Source organism: Mustelus asterias, chromosome 1 (genome assembly GCF_964213995.1).
Source record: "Mustelus asterias chromosome 1, sMusAst1.hap1.1, whole genome shotgun sequence".
Lineage (NCBI taxonomy): Eukaryota > Metazoa > Chordata > Chondrichthyes > Carcharhiniformes > Triakidae > Mustelus > Mustelus asterias.
Window position 1 is genome coordinate 95,490,148 of NC_135801.1, and position 22,077 is coordinate 95,512,224.

At 44.1% G+C, this 22,077-nt stretch overlaps 1 protein-coding gene across 1 annotated transcript; it reads left to right on the forward strand.

The window, feature by feature from the left end:
- Nucleotides 1-2,307: 2,307 nt before the first annotated feature.
- LOC144495450 (extracellular superoxide dismutase [Cu-Zn]-like) lies at nt 2,308-3,856 on the forward strand. The gene has a single exon (XM_078215486.1). It carries the CDS (start codon nt 2,360-2,362, stop codon nt 3,104-3,106), a length of 747 nt encoding a protein of 248 aa, XP_078071612.1. The 5' UTR covers nt 2,308-2,359; the 3' UTR covers nt 3,107-3,856.
- Nucleotides 3,857-22,077: the final 18,221 nt, after the last annotated feature.

The window sequence follows — 22,077 nt, forward strand, 5'->3', positions numbered from 1 at the left end:
TGAATCAGGACTATTAAACACTGAAGAGCAGAAAAATCTATTTCAAACGTGTTTTAACCTCGGGATTTATTTTAAAAACCTATTGCCTTTAAAATTATAAATAATATTATAATCTCTCCACAACTCTGCAGTGTCAATCCTCAATAATTCCTTCCTATATGTCACCCTTGATGCCCTTATCACATATTATTCTGATCATCCGCTGTCTTCGATTTCTGGATTAAAATGTGTACAATAAATATATAAAATGCATTTAAAAAGTATGTCCATATATACATATACATATTTAATCCATATGGCTCTCCTGCTGCTGCAGTTGATGAAGATGTTGGAAGACAGGCGTTGTCACTTTTGTATGAACATCGGATCGTGAGCATGCAGCTGCGGGATTGATATTTCCCAACATCGGACTGACAGCAAGAGGAGTGAGGCGGGACAGGCGATCTACAGAATCAGAATTAACCTTTGGAGACTTGTTCAGAATGTTCTGAAGAAGTCATATCGATTCCAAATGTTAACTTTGTTTTTTTTGTCCCCTGATGCTGCTAGACCTGCTGAGTCTTTCCAGCATTTTCTGGTTTTATTTCAATGTTGTCTTCTAAGAATATAAGAACTAGGAACAGGAGTAGGCAATTCAGCCCCTCCAGCCTGTTCCGCCATTCAGTAGGATCATGGGTGATCTTTAGCCTCAGTCCCACTTTCCTGCCCCTTCTCCAAACCCTTCACACATTACTAATTTTAAGTCTGCCTAAGTCTGCCTTAAATTCACTCAGTGCCCCAGCATCCACCATACTCACAGCCCTTATTCCTCCCTCATCTCTGTTTTAAATCTGCTACCCCTTATCCTAAAACTATGACCTCTTCTAGATTGCCCCACATTGGCGGGATTTTCCGGCTGCACTCGCCGCAAGATTGGAAAATCCTGCCCGTGGTTATTGGGCCTTTGCATGGTCCATGTCCTGCCAGCTCCAATTCCCATGGTGGGCAAGGCAGTAAAATTCTGCCCATCCTCTCTATATCTACTTTGTCAATCCCCTTTTGCACTTTATGTACCTCAATTAGATCTCCCCTCATTCTTCTCAATTCTCGAGAATTACTCAACCTCTCTTCATAAAACAAACCCCTTATCTCTGGCATCAATCCAGTGAACCTCCTCTGAACCTCCTCCAATGCAACTATATCCCTCCTCAGGTAGGGGAACAAAACAGTGCACAATGCTTAGCTGCGGTCTTGTACAGTTGCAGCAACATTTCACACTTTTATACTCTATTCCTTTAGCAATAAATGCCAAGATTTCATTTGTCTTCCTTATTATCTACTATACCTGCATGTTAGGTTTCTGCGAGGACACTGCACTGCACTGAAGCAATCTGAAGTTTCTCTCCATTTAGATAATCATTTGCTTTTCTATTTTTCCAAGCAAAATAGATAACCTCACACTTATCCACGTTAATCTGCTAATTTTTGACCCACTCACCTAACCTATCCACATCCATTTGTAAATTGCTTATTTCTTTATTGCAACTGCCTATCCCATTTTGTTTGCATTATTACAAAATCAGACACGTTCTGCTGCGTCAACCTACGGGCCAAGAGTAAAGGGTCTAAACTATTTCAGCAACAAGACTGCATTATCAACACAGAACACAATACCGATTTCATTTGATTACTTAACTTTTATTTATCTTTTGCAGTTTGTTGTTTGTGCTCCTTTAAAATTGGTATTTTTGTTGATTTTATCTTGATTGGTGAGATTTGTGCTCTCCTGATCCACATCAGATTAGAGAGTGACCACGATTCCAGTTCATCGGCGTCCACAAATCCTCCAATGTGAATACACATTTCCATAAAAACCACCATTTGATTGGTTCTGCACTTCACTGCTTGAACCTTTTCATTTGATTCTCTTCTTCGTGAATAAGGGGTCGAGAGTTTGTCCATTTCTGCAGGAATTAGGTCCTTAGCCTGCCAATCCTCGCTGGCCGATCTGCTTCCAACTTTGGCAAATTTAGTGTCGGACCATTATCAACAAAGGGCTTTCGCCTCTGAAAATGAAGTGGTTCCACTTTTACCTGGAACACGTTTGGGTTGGTGTTGATTTACAAAGATGTGGAGATGTTGGACTGGGGTGGGCACAGTCTCACAACACCAGGTTAAAGTCCAACAGGTTTATTCGGATGATTTACAAAGAGTGTGCAGAGGCCAGGGAGAGCAGCTCCAGCTCAGGAGGTGGTAACAGGTTGTGAAGCCTCTGGCTGTGTGACCTGGGGCACCCAGCCCCGGTATTTATTGTTGGAGTTTTGCCGGCTGCTGACAGTGCAAAGAGCAACAAGCTGCGCACATTGCAAGACAGCAAAGAATGGCCCCAGACACTGGGAACCAGGCAAGTCCGGGGACATTCCGGTCTCTGAATATCAGTGCGGTTGCAAACATGTACAGTTCAGCCATGCAGTTGCTGCTGCTAAGTGGAATCCTAACCCTGGAGACCCAAGCCCAGGCCATGGGGTTTTCGAACAGCAAGACCATTAAGGGGGTGACCGATGGCTTTAAGGAGGTGTTGTTGAAGCTGAGACCCCAAGCCACCAGCCAACAGAGCTCTGAGCTGTACGCCGTGTGCCACATGCAGCCCAGCCTGGAGCTGGCGGCGGGGCAGCCCTCTGTGACCGGCTACGTCCTGTTCTACCAGAGGAGACCCGCGGACAAACTCCAGGCTTACTTCCAGCTCAGCGGCTTCCCGCAAGACCCCGATCAGCCGCTCCGGGCCATCCATGTCCACCAATTCGGCGACCTGAGCGGCGGCTGCACCTCCACCGGTCCCCATTACAACCCCTACGGAGTCAACCACCCCCACCACCCCGGGGACTTCAACAACTTCCAGGTGAGGGACGGCAAGATCCTGGAGCACCTGACCGAGCTGAGGGCCACCCTGTACGGGGCAGAAAGCATCCTGGGCCGCGGGGTGGTCCTCCATGCCCACGAAGATGACCTGGGACTGGGCGGCAACCCAGCCAGTCTCCAGAATGGCAACTCCGGCCCGAGGCTGGCTTGCTGCACCATCGGGCTGAGCAATGGGAGCCTTTGGAAGAAAACCGTGCCCAGCGCCTGAACAAGAGGATCTGAGTGCCCATCGCCAGCTCCACGGCCCCCACACCAGCATTGCAACATCTGGGAGAAAAGTGTCCAATCCGCCCAGTTTACACCAATATTCCTGTTGTCCCATGCTAACTTAATCAGCCCACACAGCCCAATCATACAGCTTCCATCTCCCCAATGCAGGCACCGCAATGTTATTCTCCATTTAATCTTACTGTCTAAATGATTGATTTGAACTTTTATCTATCCGGTGGCGTTACTTTTTTTTTGTTATCTGTCTTATAGCCGGTGTATTCAATTAGAGTCAGCAAGTCAAGCCTTTGAACGACCTGCTATGTTGAGTTAATTGTTAATCGCCAATTATCATTTGTTATGATTTATTCTCCTACGTTCGCTGTAGGATTGTCTATTTGGTCCTTTCGTAATTTTTCAGAGTTGTTTCAGGCAGAATCTAGCGGAGAGCAACCGGAACCCTGAAAGGGGACGAGTTGAGACTGAGTATGTGTATCGAGCGTCCTTTATCGGTCAGGACTGTCCACAATCAAGTTTCAAGGTGACATTCAGCCGCTTTCAGTTGCTATATGTTTCTGTCTCGAAGCCTGGTTGACATCTGTGTGTGTTTATCAAAAAGTTTAATTCTGATTCCTCACAGCCACATATTTCTCAGCTCTTTAATTATGAGAATAATTTTCTTGAACGCTCACTGCACTGGAACTTGCATATGACAATTTTAATAAATTAATCATCTTTTGCTTCATTTTGCCTCTTTCACTTAATTTCAGCATAAAAGGTCACAGAATTGTAACAGAATCATTCAAAACTGAACTCAGACTTGTGCAAACATAGGAGGATTAAGTTTTTACTTTTATCTCATTGAATAATTCAAACTATTTTAGGGAGTGTGTCTTTAGCAATGAGAGATTATACATTACTGAGCGGATAAGATCTGGGAGAGGTAACCTGTTCTATGGAGCTTTTGCTGTGCTTGCTTTACGGATTTATTTTTTTCTATTATTGAATTGAACTTCCATCCACACGACCTTCACCCCAGTTTCTGTGACAGATGTAAACTTATAAATTGATAGTTTAAGCGCCAATAATAGTGCAACTGTGTGGGGTTGGATGGTTATGCAATGAAGCCATACATAAGTGAGATGCATATAGCTCGGGTGAAGTCCTGAATGAACGTTACATTGTCAGAGGGGTTATCTTTCAAATGAGCTGTTCAACTGAGAAGGACACGGTCAACGTGTTCATCCGGATGCACAATTTATAGAGGAGCTGGAAACTTGGTTTACTTTTGGATGAAGGTATTTATTTCATTGCTGGCTGTGAGACTTTGTGCAAATTGATTGGCACCTTGCTTGTAGAATGAAAAATAGCAAGTACACTCAAAGCAACTTACTCGTTGTAAAGTGGTCTGTGGGTATCCCAAGGATGTAAAAGTAGCTGTCATCTTGTGGATTTGGCATACTTTCTAAAAACTAAAGGTATTATGATTTAATAAGCTGAATTGATAACTGAATAATATAGAAATAACATCAATGCCACCATAAAAATTATTAAATAAATCTTTTATGTTAATCAGTGTAAATTGACATTTAAGTCCCAGTACAGTCTAAACCTGATCATTTCTGGTGTGCTGGCGAACCTCACAATGGGTAACAGCAGGGATGGTATATTTCATCACAATGTTCCCAACAGTGCCTTTTCTTGGTCACTATGACCTTGTGTAGAAGTGTGTGTGTGATTGCCAGTTGAAAAAAACAGAATCACTAGATTGGTCTTCCAATTTTTGTCAAGTTCTGTACATGAATAATAATAATCATTTCAATGGGAATATCAGTATGTAACAGCAGTCAGTCAAACCATGTCCTACTGTTGGACATATTTATGAAAGACTGCAAGTGAAAATTAGATGGGGCAAGGACATCCCTTAAAAGAACAGCACCAACACAGATATTAAGCATAAACTCCACAACATAGGATTTAGGAGCAGAAGTATGCAATTCAGCCCTAAAGTCCTATATATTTATATCATTCATACTTGAAAATATCAGCTGCTGCAATTGAAAGATACAGTAATTCATGATGTGCTGAAACAATCATAAATCTGGCCACTCAGCATCAAAAAGAGTTGAAATTTCTAATCCAAGGACATAACCAAGATTACAGACTGTTCTGCCCACTTTATTACACACTTAGACTGCTTGAATACAAAAAAACAAAAGTAACAGCAATATACCATAAACTTTTATTATTGAATCAGCAACCATCAGAGGCTACTTTCTGATATGTATCTGTGCATATTGGGAATAATTAGCAATACGTTAAAAATAGCTATGTGTTTTACATTCAAGTTTAGTATAATCAAGACTTAACAGACAAAACAGTGCTGCCTGTACAAAGTCAATGTACTCTAAATTTGTAGTGTTTTTAACTGTGGTATTCAATTATGTGAACCATTGTACTGATGAACTGATCTCACAAGCTATAGGGACTTTACAGATTTTGATGTTGTGAACTGGCAACTGCATTTACAGCATGTTCAATGCAATAGTTTGTTAATAGATGCTTAATTAGATTAAAATGTCCATGGAGTTAACAGGTGATATTTGTTTAGAAATTATATTCTGGAAAAAAACAAAAAAGTTCCCTGTAGATGGAGCACAATGATGTAGTTATTTTTACACTGTGTCTTTACCAATTTCAACAACACAATTCACTGCTTCTCCTTTGATAATGAGGGATAATTTACCACATTTCTGCTGTCAGCATGGAGCATTGGCTGGCAGGAGTGCTAAGGATTACCCCAATTAATCCTCCAGCACCTGCATTATATGCTGCTCTCTGTGTTACACTAGTGCTCTACTGAAGCATTCCTCAATTCCAGTCAATAGATCATGGAAGGCTGCAGTGGCTTCGATGAGGGCACTTGTCACAATCACCTCAGGCAATCCCTTGGAACTTCTGTCTGAGTGGGCATGGCCAGAGGCTGCATCAGTAGCAATTTCTGTAATATGGCTCATTTGGTTTGTTGGCACAAGGTGAGTTTGGTTGATGAGGGAGCTGGCGGGCTCTCATGTCAAGACAGGCAATCTGCTTCTCTTTGCCACTCCACCCAATCCCATTAATCTGCTGGACTGCAGGAAGCCTGCAAAGTGACTATTTATACAGTTTCCCAGGCAGACCAGGACCGAGGAGATGATGGAGCCAATAGCTTGTAATGCCCCTTGTGAATATTAATAAAAATGCATGCCATGGCTTGTTTTAGAAATTCCTGTGTGGAGGGGGAGCTGCAGCATCCATTCAACAAACCACTTACCCCATACATGACTGCAGGATGTTATATATGCATTGTGACACAACACTGCTCATATTGGATGAGAGTGCCACCTAACGAGCTGCAGAAGCTCTCTGGTAAACAATCCATGGTACTCTGAAATTCCTGCAAGCACACCAGACATACTTCTGCTATAGGCTCATCGCCGATGTCTTTATATTCATTCTCTGCTGCAGAAGATGCAAGTTTGTCCACCAGGAAGTTGCTCCTTAGCCATCCTCTCTGCCTACAACAATTTCTGCTCATGGATAACAACCAATGAAGATGTCCACAGTTTTCTTCTTTTCCAATGCTTCCTTATTATGCTATATGGTGTTCAACATTTCTTCCACTGTAACACATTCAATTGAACCATCTACTTAATCCATGTGTTTTTCAGGGAGCATATGCCTTCTAAAATGGATGTGTTGAAGAGGAGTGCCAATGGCTTGATGGAAGCTTAGAAATTTGAGGGACTGTGTTGTCCTCCCTCCCCTTCATGCAGCATTTTGGGAAGATCTATGCAATACAAAAGGAGAGGAATATTAGAGTTCTACAAGGGTACAAAGCATTTATGCAACCACATGAAGAGAGTTATTTCCCAAATAGTAGCTGGAGGGCTTGTTAGGTTGTGGGCTTGTTGATGTTCAAGTCAGGTTCTTAGGAAATGGGCAATTAACTTTCAATTGCCATGGATCTTCTCACTTCTCAGTTACGTATTCCCCATTGCGCCAGACCTTCCCTGAAAATAACTTCCTCCTCCATAGGAAGTGAATGGCTCCCACCTTTTGTAATGTGAGGATTATTCTGAGGGGGGTGGAGTGGGGGCGTGGGGGGAGTGGGGGAAAGAGGCAGAGTGAGAAGTCAGACAAATAGACATTAGAGCAAACATTAACAGTGAGTATTGTGCAGTTCTGCAATGACAGGAGTTTTATACAAGATTCAAATAATGAACACAATAGCTCCATGAATTTAAACCATCCAAACAGTACAGTGAGGCAAAGGTATGTCTGACTGCATGGATACAGAAGGTGCAAGTTTTGTGTATACATGATGCAGATACTATGAGGTTTCTGATGTTCTAGGCAGGAGAGCATGGTGACTCTGAAACCTCACCAATCTTTATTAACTTTCTTACAACACTGATTTAAGAGGAGGTTGCACTTTGCAGCTTTTGTTGCCTCTCTCTGTCAAAACTGCCAGGATAACAGTGTGGCACTTACCATCAAATCACACCAGGGCCTGTCTCATATGCCTCAAGCATTTTCTCTCTTTTGAGCATCTCACTTTTCACCACCATTCTCAGCTCCCATTTACAACCCTGGTTTTCTAATGCTCACCGTGTGGTACATCTTTAAGAAGCTTTGTTTCTAATGAACAGCAGTGTAAGGGATGTGATGTAACAAATGTGACTTCTGTATATTGGCAGTCTGAAGAAGGTACAGTGAAGACTTGTGTGTACATGTGGAACCATCCTTGAATAAAGAATCCACATTATTATGTTCCTGATCACTTGATTTGATTTGATTTGATTTGACTTATTATTGTCACATGTGTTAACATACAGTGAAACGTATTGTTTCTTGTGCGCTATACAGACAAAACATACTATTCATAGAGAAGGAAACGAGAGAGTGCAGAATGTAGTGTTATAGTTATAGCTTGTAAGTTTTTCGGGCAACACCAACGCATATAAGGACTGTAAAATGCACATTGGCCATTTAAATGGTAGAAGTGGCCATGTTTGGCTGTAGAAACTGGCTGTTTTCTCCCAGCAGGCTCAGCCCTGCCTGCCTCCAGTCGAATTCACAGTCACAGCCCAGACGGGCTGCTGATTAGATTAACTGAATCACAAAGGGAGCAGATGACATCACCAGACCAGACCTGCATCGAGATTGGAAGATCAATACCAGCCACAATGTACCTGGATAAGATACAATAGATATGATAATGGGGCTATCCAGCAGTAAGGAGAAACCCAGCTCCATGATGGGAAAGCAATCTGTAAGCCCCGGTAAAGTGATTAGGAACATCGATGGGCCATTCATACTGGACAAGGCAGTCTCAGCCATTTGTGATTTCAATAGGCTGTGCTATCACTGAGACTGATAGCGATCTGGGACCATTGTTCTTGCAATTGCCGGTGGGGGCGGAGCTCACGGGACTTTTGAAATCTGAACTTTAAAAAGTGGCTTCACAGCCATTCTTTCTCTTTTCTCTTCGGACCCGCATGGCAACTCTCTCACCCTCCTGAACTGTGTTGCAGACTGCAGTTTTCCAGCACACAGCCAGCCCAGAAGGTCAAGGTCAGCTCAACTGAGTATTTCCTAGTAATTTGTGAAGTTCCCGAGGGTAACATAGCAGTGGAGGCTTTTGTGGGAATGGTGGGTGCATGAACCTTTTCATAGTATAAGATATTGCTAACACTGTTTAAAGTTAGAATTGACATTGTGCCCGTTTAGGTTTTGTTCTTATAGTTATAGAGTATAAGATACCTATATGTTTGTTTTCTGGTGTTGATGAGGTTTAACTTTGGTGTTTAATAAAAGATATACGATTTGAACTCGATTGGAGCCCATCTTGCTCTTTCATTTTCTCATCAGCTATCTCTGGTCAGGTCACATTTTAATATCCCTTACCATAATTCCGGAGTTGAGAACTGAAGGTACTCTGGGCGATTCGAACCCGCCCACTCAGGAAAGGCTGCCAGGTAGTGGATCGGCAGCAGTTTCCTTTTCTCTCTCTTGGGGGCGCTACTCTAGTGAAGTAGGCGCAAGGTGGCCGTTGTTCCATCGGCGAGAGAGAGAATCACTTGGGCATTGGTGGGGTTTGGGTAACGGAGAACCAAACCTAAAATAAGCCCACGAGCGGAGTTAAAAAGAGGGAGCCCGCTACAATGGCGACCACGACAGGACTCCGGTGGTCTGGGATATGTGACTTATCAGAGGGGGTGAGAGAAAGAAGTAAGATGGAGGAGAGAATCTCCTCATACTTATGGAAAAAGATTAACTTCACCAAGACATGGGTGATAGCACTAATCAATGCAGAGCAGCCCGTAACGGCTGCGGCTGCATGGACAGAGAGCAAGGAATACACTAAAGGGTTGGAAAAGGCAGTTTGGCTAGCCTGCCTGTCCCAGCAGGTAGCCAAAATGGAAAGGAGAATTGCTGTCCTGGAGGGAGAGTTGAGCAAAGTTTGGACCAGCGCGGGGGACAGCGCTAGAGCAGAGGAACAGTTATTTAATGAATTAACTGATGCGAGGCAGTGCATCCTACAAGCTAGCGAGTCACACTGATACGAAAAGGAATTCCTCCAATGCCAGGTAGTTGAGGCAAAGGAGAGGGAACGGAAGTCCCAGGAACTCCTGGCTCAAGGTGTGCAGAGGTACCAGGAGCTGGAAGGGAGGTTCAGGGACATCCAGGCAGCGTACAGGGTGGCTTGCGACGAGTTAGGTGACGGCGAGCATAGGCCATGCCAGGCACGGATAGAAGAGCTGTAGGCTCTGTCCAAGGTCAGGGGACGGGTGCACCTGGTAGGTCCAGGAGGGTCCCCTAGGGGCAGAGGGCTCCTCGCAGCGGATGATTCCCCGGGCGCTAAGGGGAATAGACTGCCTCCTGAGGCGCCGGAAACGTGTCCGGGTCGGTAGGTGGGGTTCGGGCTGTCCAGAGAGGGGCAGGTCCAAGGGGGGTCAACGGGGTACCCCCAGGTGGCGGCGTGTCCGCCGGGTAAAGCGCACCATTCCTTTGGGAATGGGAACAGACCGCTGCTTGAGATGCCGGTAATGTGTCTGGGTCGGCAGGTAGGTTTCGGGACGTCCAGGGAGGGATGGGTCCAAGGGGGGTCAGTGGAGTATCCCCAGGTTGTGGTGTCTCCGACATGGGTAGCACACCCCAGAGTGGTGGGGCTACCGAGCATGGAGGGAGAGCCGGATGCCGATGAGGCAGGGGGGCAACAGCCCCAGATGGGCAGATGTGCCCGGTTAGACAAATAAAGTATGGTCCCCCGGTGGGAGGGGACGCAAGGGGACCGATAGAGAGCAATATAATAATTCCCCATGGGGCACACGCGCTCAGGGGGATGGTAACCCACATCCCAAGACTGACTAGGGTGGGAGACCCGTCGTTACATTTTATGGAGGTGCAACAGGCAGCTGACATAAATGATTGTGATGAGGTGGAACGGGTGAAACTACTGCTGATGACCCTGGATTCCTATTTAAGTAAGGCAGTGACCTCCAGGGAAGGGGGAAGACCTGCAACATGGGCAGCGGCACAGGCAGCGGTTCTGGAGGCCATGGGGTTAAACCAAGGTAGTCCCTTCGCAAGGGTGTGGGAGACAAAGCAGCAAGTCGCTGAGTCCCCGGATATGTTTGCAGACAGGCTGTGGACAGTATGTGAGGGAGCGTGTGGGACTCCCATAGACAGGCAACATCTGTACGAGAGGACAGCTCACTGGCTGAAGACTCTCGTGGCTAACTGCCTTCCGCGAGTTAGGGCAAAGGCCGAGCATTGGTTCGACCCGCTGGACCCCAACCTTAACGAGGCGGAGGTGATAAGGAAGCTCACCCTTGCATACTGCAACGGGGAGAGAAGTGAGGAAAAACCCCATAAGGGCAAAGTGCATGAGGTCGCACCGGCACCCCTCCCTAGGAGGGGGTGGAAGCAGGAAGGCAGCCGGGCCTCAGACCGGAGGCCGGTGTGCTACGGGTGTGGGAAGCCCGGGCACTTCAGGAGGGAGTGTAAAAACCCGAGTAGAGAGGAAAGGGCTCCCACAGGAAAGACCCAGACCCCGGTGGTAGGAGCCCCAACCCCGGGGACTATCGACATGAAAGATCTGCTAGCCTATCTGCAGACAAAGGCAGCAGGGTCCGGGCAGGTGGCGGTGGCAACAGGCCAAGGCCCAGCCGTGCCCATACCCCAAGCGCCCTTATGACTACCAGCAAAGCAGCCCACCTTCTTATGCCCGTTAGAGTATGGCCCATGCGGGAGACCCTGGGTCAGGATGCAGGTCCAGGATGTGGTCGGGAGTTACCTGCTGGACACAGGTGCTTCCAGCACCATTATCCACACGGACAATCCCCGAACATCCCCTCTATCCAGCGGGGCGCCCTACAGTCTTGTCGGCTTCAGGGGGAACGAGAAGACTGGCTTTTTCTCCGTTCCCTTGTCCATTAAGTTAGGGACACTCCGGGCGCGGTGGAAATGCGTCCTGATGAGTTGGGAACAGGAAGGAAAGGGGATCCTAGGCATTGATTTTATAGTGGCTCACCAGGTCCTGGTAGACAGAGTCAATGGATGGGAGGTTGGTTTGCGTGATGGATTGGGCTACATTCACAACCTTTTGTAGTTCCTTGCGGTCTTGGGCAGAGCAGGAGCTATATCAAGCTGTGATACAACCAGAAAGAATGCTTTCTATGGTGCATCTGTAAAAGTTGGTGAGAGCCATAGCTGACATGCCAAATTTCCTTAGTCTTCTGAGAAGTAGAGGCATTGGTGGACTTTCTAACATGTCAGTGGTCAGTGTCTTGGACATAGTAATAGCTATCACAGAAGTTAAGAAAACACAACACATCCAATTACCATAAATGTTTTTCATCAAAATATCTTCAAAGCTTTCCTCCCTCAGCCTTAACACCAAGGACTCATGCTCAGTGATTACAACCTTAATCTCAACTCCATCATGCTCTCCCTCCTCTAGTTCACCACTAGTGTTACCATCGACAGTGGTGTATAAGTTGACCTTTGCAACCTCAAAAAGCTCTCCAAAGCTGGGTTGACTTGCCCAGTAAAGAGATGAACTGGTGGCATGGGTGTAGGCAAAAATACTTCCTGCTGATTATCAATTATTGTTCTCCCTCAGTTGATGAATCAGTACTGCTCCAAGTTGAACAAGACTTGGAGGAAGCACCGAGGGTGGCAAGGGCATGTACTCTCAGTGGGGGCTATTATGTTCATCACTCAGGTGGAGGCAGTGGCACAGTGGTATTGTTGCTTGACTAATAATTCAGAGACACAGAGTTTTGTGCCAGGTTTGATTCCCACGATTTAAAAACTCACTTAAAAATACCTGGAATTAAAATTCTAATGATGAATCATAAAAGCCATTGTAATAAAAACCCATCTGGTTCACTAATGTCTTTAGGGAAGGAAACCTGCCATTCTTACCTGGTGTGGCCTACATGTGACTCCAGACTCACAGCAATGTAGTTAACCCTTAATTGTCCTCTGAAATGGCCTAGCAAGACACTCAGTTGTATTCAACCACTACAAATGGAACAAAAATGACCACCTGGCATCAACCTAGGCACAGGAAAAGGCAATGGCAAACCTAGCCCTGTTGACCTTGCAAAGTCCACCTTACTAACATCTGGGGGCTTATGCCAAAAGTGGGAGAGCTGTCTAACAGACTAGTCAAGCAACAGGTGTAGTCACACTCACGGAATCAGACCTTATGGATAATGTCCCAAACACCACCATCACTATTCCTGGGTATGCCCTGTCCCACTGGCAGGACAGATCCAGCAGAGGTGGTGGTGGCACATTAGCATACAGTCAGGAGGGAGTTACGCTGGGAGTCCTTAACATTGACTCTGGATCCCATGAAGTCTCATGGTACCAGGTCAAACATGGCCAAGGAAACCTTGGCATTAGGAGTGATGCCTAATGTGTTTGAAAGGCCAGTGGAAAATCAAACAACTGAGTTGTGAGAGGAGGCTTTTCATGGGATTTTTCCAAAATGTGTGGTAACAAGGTCACAAAGTCACAGATTAAAACAAGAAGAGAAATCAAAGAGTGTAGATAAAGAAATTGAAGTTCAATTATCAGAAACGATTTTTGATCAGATAGTTGGAAAAACACAAGAACAGGTGAAGGATGAAGTAGATATTTTTAGTTCAGGAAAGTTGGCAGTGTTACAACAGAAAAATATTGAGGCGAAACAGTTGTATCAGAGAACATACACAGAAGAGGAATCTGAGTGTAAACCAAATATTATTATCTTAAAAATTATGTTTTAGTGAGAAAATGGAGACTTTTACATATTCAGGCGGATGAAAATTGAAATGGTAAAAAAAAAGAAAATGGGCAGAAATTCATCAAGTGGTCTTACCGGTAGGGTATAGAATGGAGATGTTGCGGTTGGCATGTGAGGTACCAATAGGCGGTGATTTGGGAGTATGGAAAACTCAAACTAAAATGCAAAAACATTTTTATTGACCTAGACTGCATAAAGATGTGGTTAAATGTTGCCAGTCATGTTATAGATGTCAGGTAATAGGGAAACTTCAAGCAGTGAAAAAACAGCACCCTTAATACACATTCCAGCATTTGGGGAACCTTTTACAAGGGTTTTAATTGATTGTATAGGACCCTTCTCTAAAACAAAAAGTGGGAATCAATATCAATTGCCCATAATGGATGTGTCTCCTATATTTCCAGAGGACATTCCATTATGCAATAATATTGGTAAAAGGATTGTAGAGGAGTTACTTAAGCTTATTATTAATTATAGTCTACCCACAGAAATACAATCAGATCAAGGATCAAATTTTGCATCAGAGTTTTTCAAGGGGGTTATGGATAGCTTAGGAGTAAAACAATTTAAATCAACTGTGTACCATTAAGAATTGCAGGGAGTGTTAGAGTGGTGGCATCAAACTTTTAAGACAATATTGAGGGCTTATTGTCAAGATTATCCGGAGGATTGGGATAAAGGAATTCCATTTGCACTCTTTGCAATTAATGCATGAACTAAATTCAGTCCATTTGAATTGATTTTTGGTCATGAGTTAAGAGCAACACTTAAATTGATTAAGGAGAAATTGGTGAGTCAACGTTCTGAGACTACATTATTGAACGATTTGTCAAATTTTAGGGAAAGATTAAATAGAGCAGGTGAATTAGTTAAATAATATTTTAAAATGACACAGCATGTGATGAAACAGGAAACGGATAAGAAATCAAAAAATTGTAGTTTTGCTAGTGGGGATAAGGTCTTAGTAAAACTCCCAGTGGTAGGTGAACCTTTTAAAGCAAAGTTTAGTGGGCTTATCAAATTGAAAGGAAATTGAGTGAGGTGAATTATTTGATAAAAACTCCAGAGAGAAGGAAATCTTACAGAGTGTGTCTAGTGAATATGCACATATGGTACTTTGATCGGGAAGGAAAGCAGAAGCAGGATGAGTCAGTGGTTTCAACTCAGTTGAAGAACCAAATCCAGATGATTCTAAATTTTACATTCTTCAAATTAAATTGTATAATGGGGAAGTTATCAGAAATTGGAATCAATTATTGGGTTGCCTTCCAGAGGAAAATCGAAATGACCTGAAAGAGTTATTAAAATCACATTGAGAAATATGTGGGGATAAGCTGGGAAGTACAAAAATAATTGTGAGTGAGGTAATCATAGAAAATGCTGTTCCAATTAACAACATCCTTGCAGACATAACCTTCTCAAGCTGACACATGTTCAGAAGGAAAAGCTGATGTTTACTCAGTTTCAGATGCAGCAGCCGAAAGTCACGATAGATCACATAAAACTGGAGAAGGTGAAGAAGGAGAATCAGTTGCTGGATTATAAAGTGAGCAAAGAAATTGAGCATGTTTGGAGACAAGACAAGCTGACTGTTTGAAAGCCTGCTCTTGAGTTGTTGAAGTTGCCTGAACATAAATTACAGGACTGTCAAAAGCAGCTCATAATCTACGCAAAGAGAAGTGTAGATGAATTAACAGTCATGTGTGCTTTCAAAAAGGAGATTGAGGAGCAGAAGTATCATACTACTGTGAATGTCTGGCCTAATGTCTGAACAGTCTGCACAGATGTGGTGCCCAGTGAAACAGCGCTGTACACAGCTGGTGTTCAAATGAATTAGGGTGGTTTTTACCGCAGCGTAACTGCCACAGTGATCTTTGTAATCATGGTTGCAAAGAGTTCTGACACCAAGGAAGACAATCTGCTGTCTGTCTTTGCCAAAGAATGTGCAGAAATTGATGGTGCAGATCTTGAACAAACAACGGACTCGGACTGCTTGACAGAGGAGGAGCTACGGCCAATTGAAAGAAAGGGGACAGAGATGAAGTGACGTTTTTGAATGGCCCTGATTATAGACATGCAAAGTTTTATCCTCCTGATCTTGCCTCGTTCTCTGAGGACATTACCAGAGATAATTTATCACTGTAACAACAAAAGTGAGCTCAGATTTGGATTCAACACAGGATTAAGGACTGAAGGAGAATTGTGGAAAGGAAGCAGCAGGTTGAGAAAAGAAAGGAGATAAAGTGTTCGATGGTGGAAGACAAAGACTGAAATGGACTACATTACTGTTATGTTTGCATGTTTTGATTTTATAAAATGTATGTATATATTGTAGAGTACTAATAGTGTAAAACTAAAATATTTTGAAAAATGAAGCCACCTTTGAATATTGATAATTCATTTTTTTCTTAAGGGGGAGGTGTGATGATACTGTGCCTTTAAGATATGTATTTTTAATAATATTCTCTGCAGTTTTTTTCAAGCAAAGAACAAAGAACAAAGAAAATTACAGCACAGGAACAGGCCCTTCAGCCCTCCGACCATGCTGCCCGACTGAACTAAAACCTCTTACCCTTCCAGGGACCGTATCCCTCTATTCCCATCCTATTCATGTATTTGTCAAGATGCCCCTTAAAAGTCACTATTGTATCTGCTTCCACTACCCCCCAAGGCAGTGATTTCCAGGCACCCACCACCCTCTGTATAAAAAACTTGCCTTGTACATCTCCTAAAGAACAGGGCCTGGCATGCCTGGCATTTTTGGTTGTTAGTGTAATGTCTGTAGCAGTATCTTTTGTTGTTGCTGGAGCAGGATAATTGAAGCAGTATTTATTTTTAATTTGGTCTAACGCAATGCCCTGGAGTTTTATGACCCTTTTGGAATTAAAAGAAACTATACACAGACCATTTTGGGAAATGTAGTAAAACAATCTGGCAATGCATAACTATTTACATGTATACATTGGGGTATGGATTGGGTTGTAACAACTGGTGTATAACCCATTGCATCTCCTTTTCATAGAACATAGAAAAAATACAGCACAAACAGGCCCTTCGGCCCACAAGTTGCGCCGGTCATGTCCCTACCTACCTAGGCTTATATATAGGCTTACCTATAACCCTCAATCCTATTAAGTCCCATGTACTCATCCAGAAGTCTCTTAAAAGACCCTATCGAGTTTGCCTCCACCACCACTGACGGCAGCCGATTCCACTCACCCACCACCCTCTGAGTGAAAAACGTACCCCTGACATCTCCTCTGTACCTACTCCCCAGCACCTTAAACCTTTATCCTCTCGTAGCAGCCATTTCAGCCCTGGGAAAAAGCCTCCGAGAATCCACCCGATCTATACCTCTCAACATCTTGTACACCTCTATCAGGTCACCTCTCATCCTTCGTCTCTCCAAGTGAGGTCTGATGAGGGTCTTATAAAGCTGCATCATTATCTCCCGACTCCTAAACTCAATCCCTCGATTGATGAAGGCCAGCACACCATACGCCTTCTTAACCACCTCCTCTACCTGCGAGGCCGATTTAAGAGTCCTGTGGACCCAGACCCCAAGGTCCTTCTGATCCTCTACACTGCTAAGAGTCTTACCCTTGATATTATACTCCTTCATCCTATTTGACCTGCCAAAATGGACCACTACACATTTATCCGGGTTGAAGTCCATCTGCCACGTCTCCGCCCAGTCTTGCATCCTATCTATGTCACGCTGCAGCTTCTGACATCCCTCCAAACTATCCACAACACCACCAACCTTCGTGTCATTGGCAAACTTACCAACCCATCCCTCCACTTCCTCATCCAGATCATTTATGAAAATGACAAACAGCAAGGGTCCCAGAACAGATCCCTGGGGCACTCCACTGGTGACCGACCTCCATTCAGAAAAAGACCCATCTACAACCACTCTCTGCCTTCTGCAGGCAAGCCAGTTCTGAATCCACAAGGCAACAGCCCCTTGGATCCCATGCCCTCTCAGTTGGAAAAAATCAGGCTACAAGAGTTAGTTAAAAGCTAAATGGTTACAAAGTCCTGATATCTTGTATTTGGCCTACTCGAGTGCTCAGAGTATGTGATTACACTAGGAGGTGATGTTGTGGTGTTTCTATGACCAGTGTCCTAATCTCTACCAAGGTGGGACATTTCATCTGTGAATACATGAAGTACAGGATTTGCTGCATTGGCCTCTGTAGGAGTTTGCATATCCACTGGTGTAGGAAGCTGGTGCCATTTGTCGGATGACTGAAGTGGTGTGTTACCTGTGGGTGTTGGTTCTGCTTCTTGTAGAAGGTGATGGCAATTGCATACATAGTAGACATGGTCTGAGGCTACTGTGTAACTGTTCAGTTGAGGGGCATTACAGTGTACCACCACCAACTGGTTATGGCCATGTGCAGTGTGTATCCTGACCATTTCACCTGGTGTTAGAGGGCCAAGTCTAATGATAGTGCTTTCTGTTCCATGGCCTCATCTATGGGAGTTATGACACCTAAACATTGTCATCCAATGGAGCTCATCAATGACTTTCTGCTTCATAGCTACTGGTATTCTTCTTGGAGTACAGCCCATTGGCAGTACTGAATTATCTAGGCCAGAATTTTACCGGCACGCCCACCCCAATTCTGGGGGCGGGCGAGGCTCGGAGAACGGCATTCTTCGTTGGCCTCAGGCGGGATCGTATGAACCTCGGGCGGACGTGCCGGTACAATTCCGCCCCTAGTCTCATGTGGTACACAACTGACAGCTTATCAATGATATCATAGTTGAAGAGGTCTCTATATCCTGTCATCTCTGTGGCTTGAAGTTGTAGAGCATGCACTCACGAGCAAGTTGAATGAGCCCCAGTGCAATGTTGTCCCAAAGCCCCAATAGAGGCTTTATATTCTGGTCAATAATATGGAATTTGAAATTTCTCTGTGTGCAGTGGAGGGTTGCTACAGCTTCAGTGTGGATTTTCTGTGTGCCATAAGCAGCAAGGTGTGCCCAGGTGTTGGGATCTGGTTCATATGGGTCTACATCCCTTCACCTTTGGCTGGATAGTGCATCGTGTTTTGCTCCAGTATCAGTCTTGACTTTAAGGGTGGAATTTCCCTGTCCCATCTGCCACAGGAATTGTAGCGGATGGGGAAAATTCGGCGGACCATGCAAAGGTCTGGTGACCTCGGGCCGGAATTTCCGGCCTTGGGGCGAGCACGACCAGAAAATCCCGCCCTACGTCTGGTGTTGCTGTTAGTTAAGAGTGGTGAAGAGCTCACTCTTTCCTTTGACGTTGTCAACATTGTCACAATGAACTGTGACAATGTTGACAACGTCAAAGGAAAGTAGCTACACTGTTTGGGTTGAACTCTGATTCATTAACCTTTTTGATGCTCCTATCCTTGCAGGATTGAGCCACTACATGTTGCTAATGGCAGGAGAGAGATGCTATGGTTTTGATCTGCAGCATTTAGCAAAGTGGTTCCATTTCCCACATAAGTTACATCTGTTGCCATGTGCAAAACAAACTGTTCTGCTGGGTGGGTGCTGGTTGTTGCATTTGGAGCAGGGTGCCCCCTGTGGTGCAAATATCTTGGTTTCCCACCTAATATCATTGCTTCCTTTCTCAGCTTGTTTGTTTAACATGCGGATATTCATGGCTGATTGCAATGTTAACTCTTTCTCACAGCAGCTGCTTATGGACTGAATCGCTATATATTCCACAAAATACTTGATCCCTGGTTAAATCTTTGGTGCTGCACTCTCTGACAAACCAATATTTTTAGAGTGGCTGTGTAGTATTGTGTTGACTCATCTGTTTTCTGGTTCGTGGTATTGTACACATGTCTATCAAGGATTATGTTTTTAACCAGGAGGCAAACGTTCTCACACTGTTTCAGGATTATCTTGGGGTCTTCCTTTTCCTCTTCTTTCTGGAAGATAAATGACATAAATTTTGCACACCCAACAACACAACAAAAGCAGAAAATGCTGTAAGATCTCAGCAGGTCTGATAGCATCTGTGGAGAGAGAATAGAACAGTCACTGAGACTCAAAATGTTGCCTCTGTTCTCTCTTCACAGATGCTGTTAGACCTGCTGAGATTTTACAGCTTTTCCTATTTTTATTTCAGATTCCAGCATCCACAGTAATTTGCTTTTAGAAGTTAAAAGTTTATTTTTATTAGTCACAAGTAGGCTTACATTATCACTGCAATGAAGTTATTGTGAAAATCCCCTAGTTGCCACACTCTGGAGCCTGTCCGGGTAACTGAGGGAGAATTTAGCATGGTCAATGCATCTAACCAGCATGTCTTTCGGACTGTGGGAGGAAACCAGAGCACCCGAAGGAAACCCACGCAGACATGAGGAGAATGTGCAAACTCCGCACGGACAGTGACCCAAGCCGGGAATCGAACGTGGGTCCCTGGCGCTGTGAGGCAGCAGTGCCTCAGGGCCCGCAAGGTTTAATAGGGTAAAAATCTGTACCCTCTTTGGTTTGTCAGAGAGTGCAGCACCACAGTAAATATGCCACACATGGAACTTTTCAAAACTATCTATTATTTTCATCAAAGGCAACTGGATCAATGCAGTGAAGTCCTTGTGTCATATTGCCAACTCCTGACACCATGTAGAAAGTTGTTGGTTCATTAAATCAGTGGTATCAAGGACTTTCATCAAAGGTAGCTTATTTCTAAACGAACAGTACTTGTACTTTGCCCGAGATTCTGGGGTAACTACTTCCCATACTCCCTGCCACATGACCTCTTATGTAGCAACGCATCACATTTTCACATGACCACTCAGTCGACACTAAACAAACAGTTAGCCAGAGGAAAAGGCTCCACAAACATTCCCATTCTCAGTGATGGGGGAGTCCAGCGTGTCACTGCAAAGCATTTGCAACCATCTTCAGCAAGAAGGGCCAAGTGGAAGTTCCATCCTTGCCTCTTTCTGGGGTCCCCAGGAGCACAGATCCTTGTCCACAAACCATTCACTTCACTCCATGTGCTAACAAGAAACAGCTGAGGGCACTGAAGACTCATCACCCAGAACCAGCCACATCACTAGCCAAGCAAATCAGGATACCTACAACAAAGGCAACAGCACAACATCTACCTTCCCAACAATGTGGAAAAATACCGAGGCATGTCCCTTAAACAAGAAACAGGAAAAATCCAATCTGACCCATCAATCAACTCTCAGTCATCAGCAATAGGGGATTTTCACAGTAACTTCAGTGCAGTATTAATGTAGGCCTACTAAATAAACATTAATAAACATTAAAAAGTGCCAGAAGGTGTCATTTACAGTACTACCAAGAGGCAATTGCCCAGTAATAACATGCTTGCTGATTCTCACTTTGGATCCACTCTGGCCACTCAACTCCTGACTTCATTATAGCCTTGGTCCAAACATGAACAAAAGAGCTGAATTCCAGAGATGAGGTCAGAGTGATTGCCTGGACATCAAGCCAACATTTGACCCTGTATGACATAAAGGAACATGAGAAAATTGAAATCTATGGGAATCGGGGGCAAAACTCTCCACTGGTTGGAGACATACCTACCTCAAAGGATAATGGCTGTGATTGTCGGTGGCCAATCATCTCAAGCCCAGGATTTTTGCTGCAGGAGTTCCTCAGGTAGACTAAGGGTAGGAGTTCCTCAGGCTAAAGCCCAACCATCTTCAGCTTCTTCATTAATGCCTCCATGGTGCCAAATTTCAGTTTTGGTTGACACTATGATCTTTGAATGTTGAATGAAGTGAGCCCTGGCATACTGCAGCATGAGAGAGGACAGATCAATCCTGAGGGTCTAGCTGCACTAAGGATCCAACGCCCCACCCCCCCAAACCCGCAACTTCAGAATGTATCATGTTATTTTATTCCTTTCCAACCAGTTGTTGCCAAACCATAGATTTTCCCCTTGGGTCTCATGGATCCCACAGCCCTTTCCTCACACTGAAATCCCAGCCCGTTTCCTGTGTTATAACAACTCTGTATCGTCATACAGTCCAATCAAATCCCAAACCCACCTATTTATGAATATCTAATTCCCCCCAAAAGTTGTTGAATCCTAACCATTTTCCTGTACTCCTAACAGCTAGGTATATTCTACCAATGTGATACCTCCTGCTCTTTATCTTACTGTGGATCATGCAGTTTAAAAAAAGAGATAATTGTTTACAAAAGTAAATAATTTACATCTCAACTTACCAATTACTTACAAACACTCTTGAACTCTAGTTTATTCCTTTAACTTTTCACCTAAATTCCTAATTTGCCACCCATTCACCACCATCTCTCCCCCCTCACTACAAACAATGTTACAATAACTCCATTCTTACTTCCTCCTTCCACCAACTTTTCTTTTTTTTTCACCACGCAAAAAGCAAATTCCCCCAGCCTAGCATCTCTCTCCCTCCACAGTCACAGTACATTGCCACTTGACTCCATCTTCTTTAAAAACAAATCCTCTACTTGTGCAATATTCAACAATTTTCTGACTAAAGACACACCCATTGTCAGACAGTTACCAGTATGTAAATATATAACTTCTCAAACCACAGAAACTGATACTCAAATGAATGTAATGTTCAATAAACAGTTTTAGCATATCTGGAATATCATAGAATATGTATCCA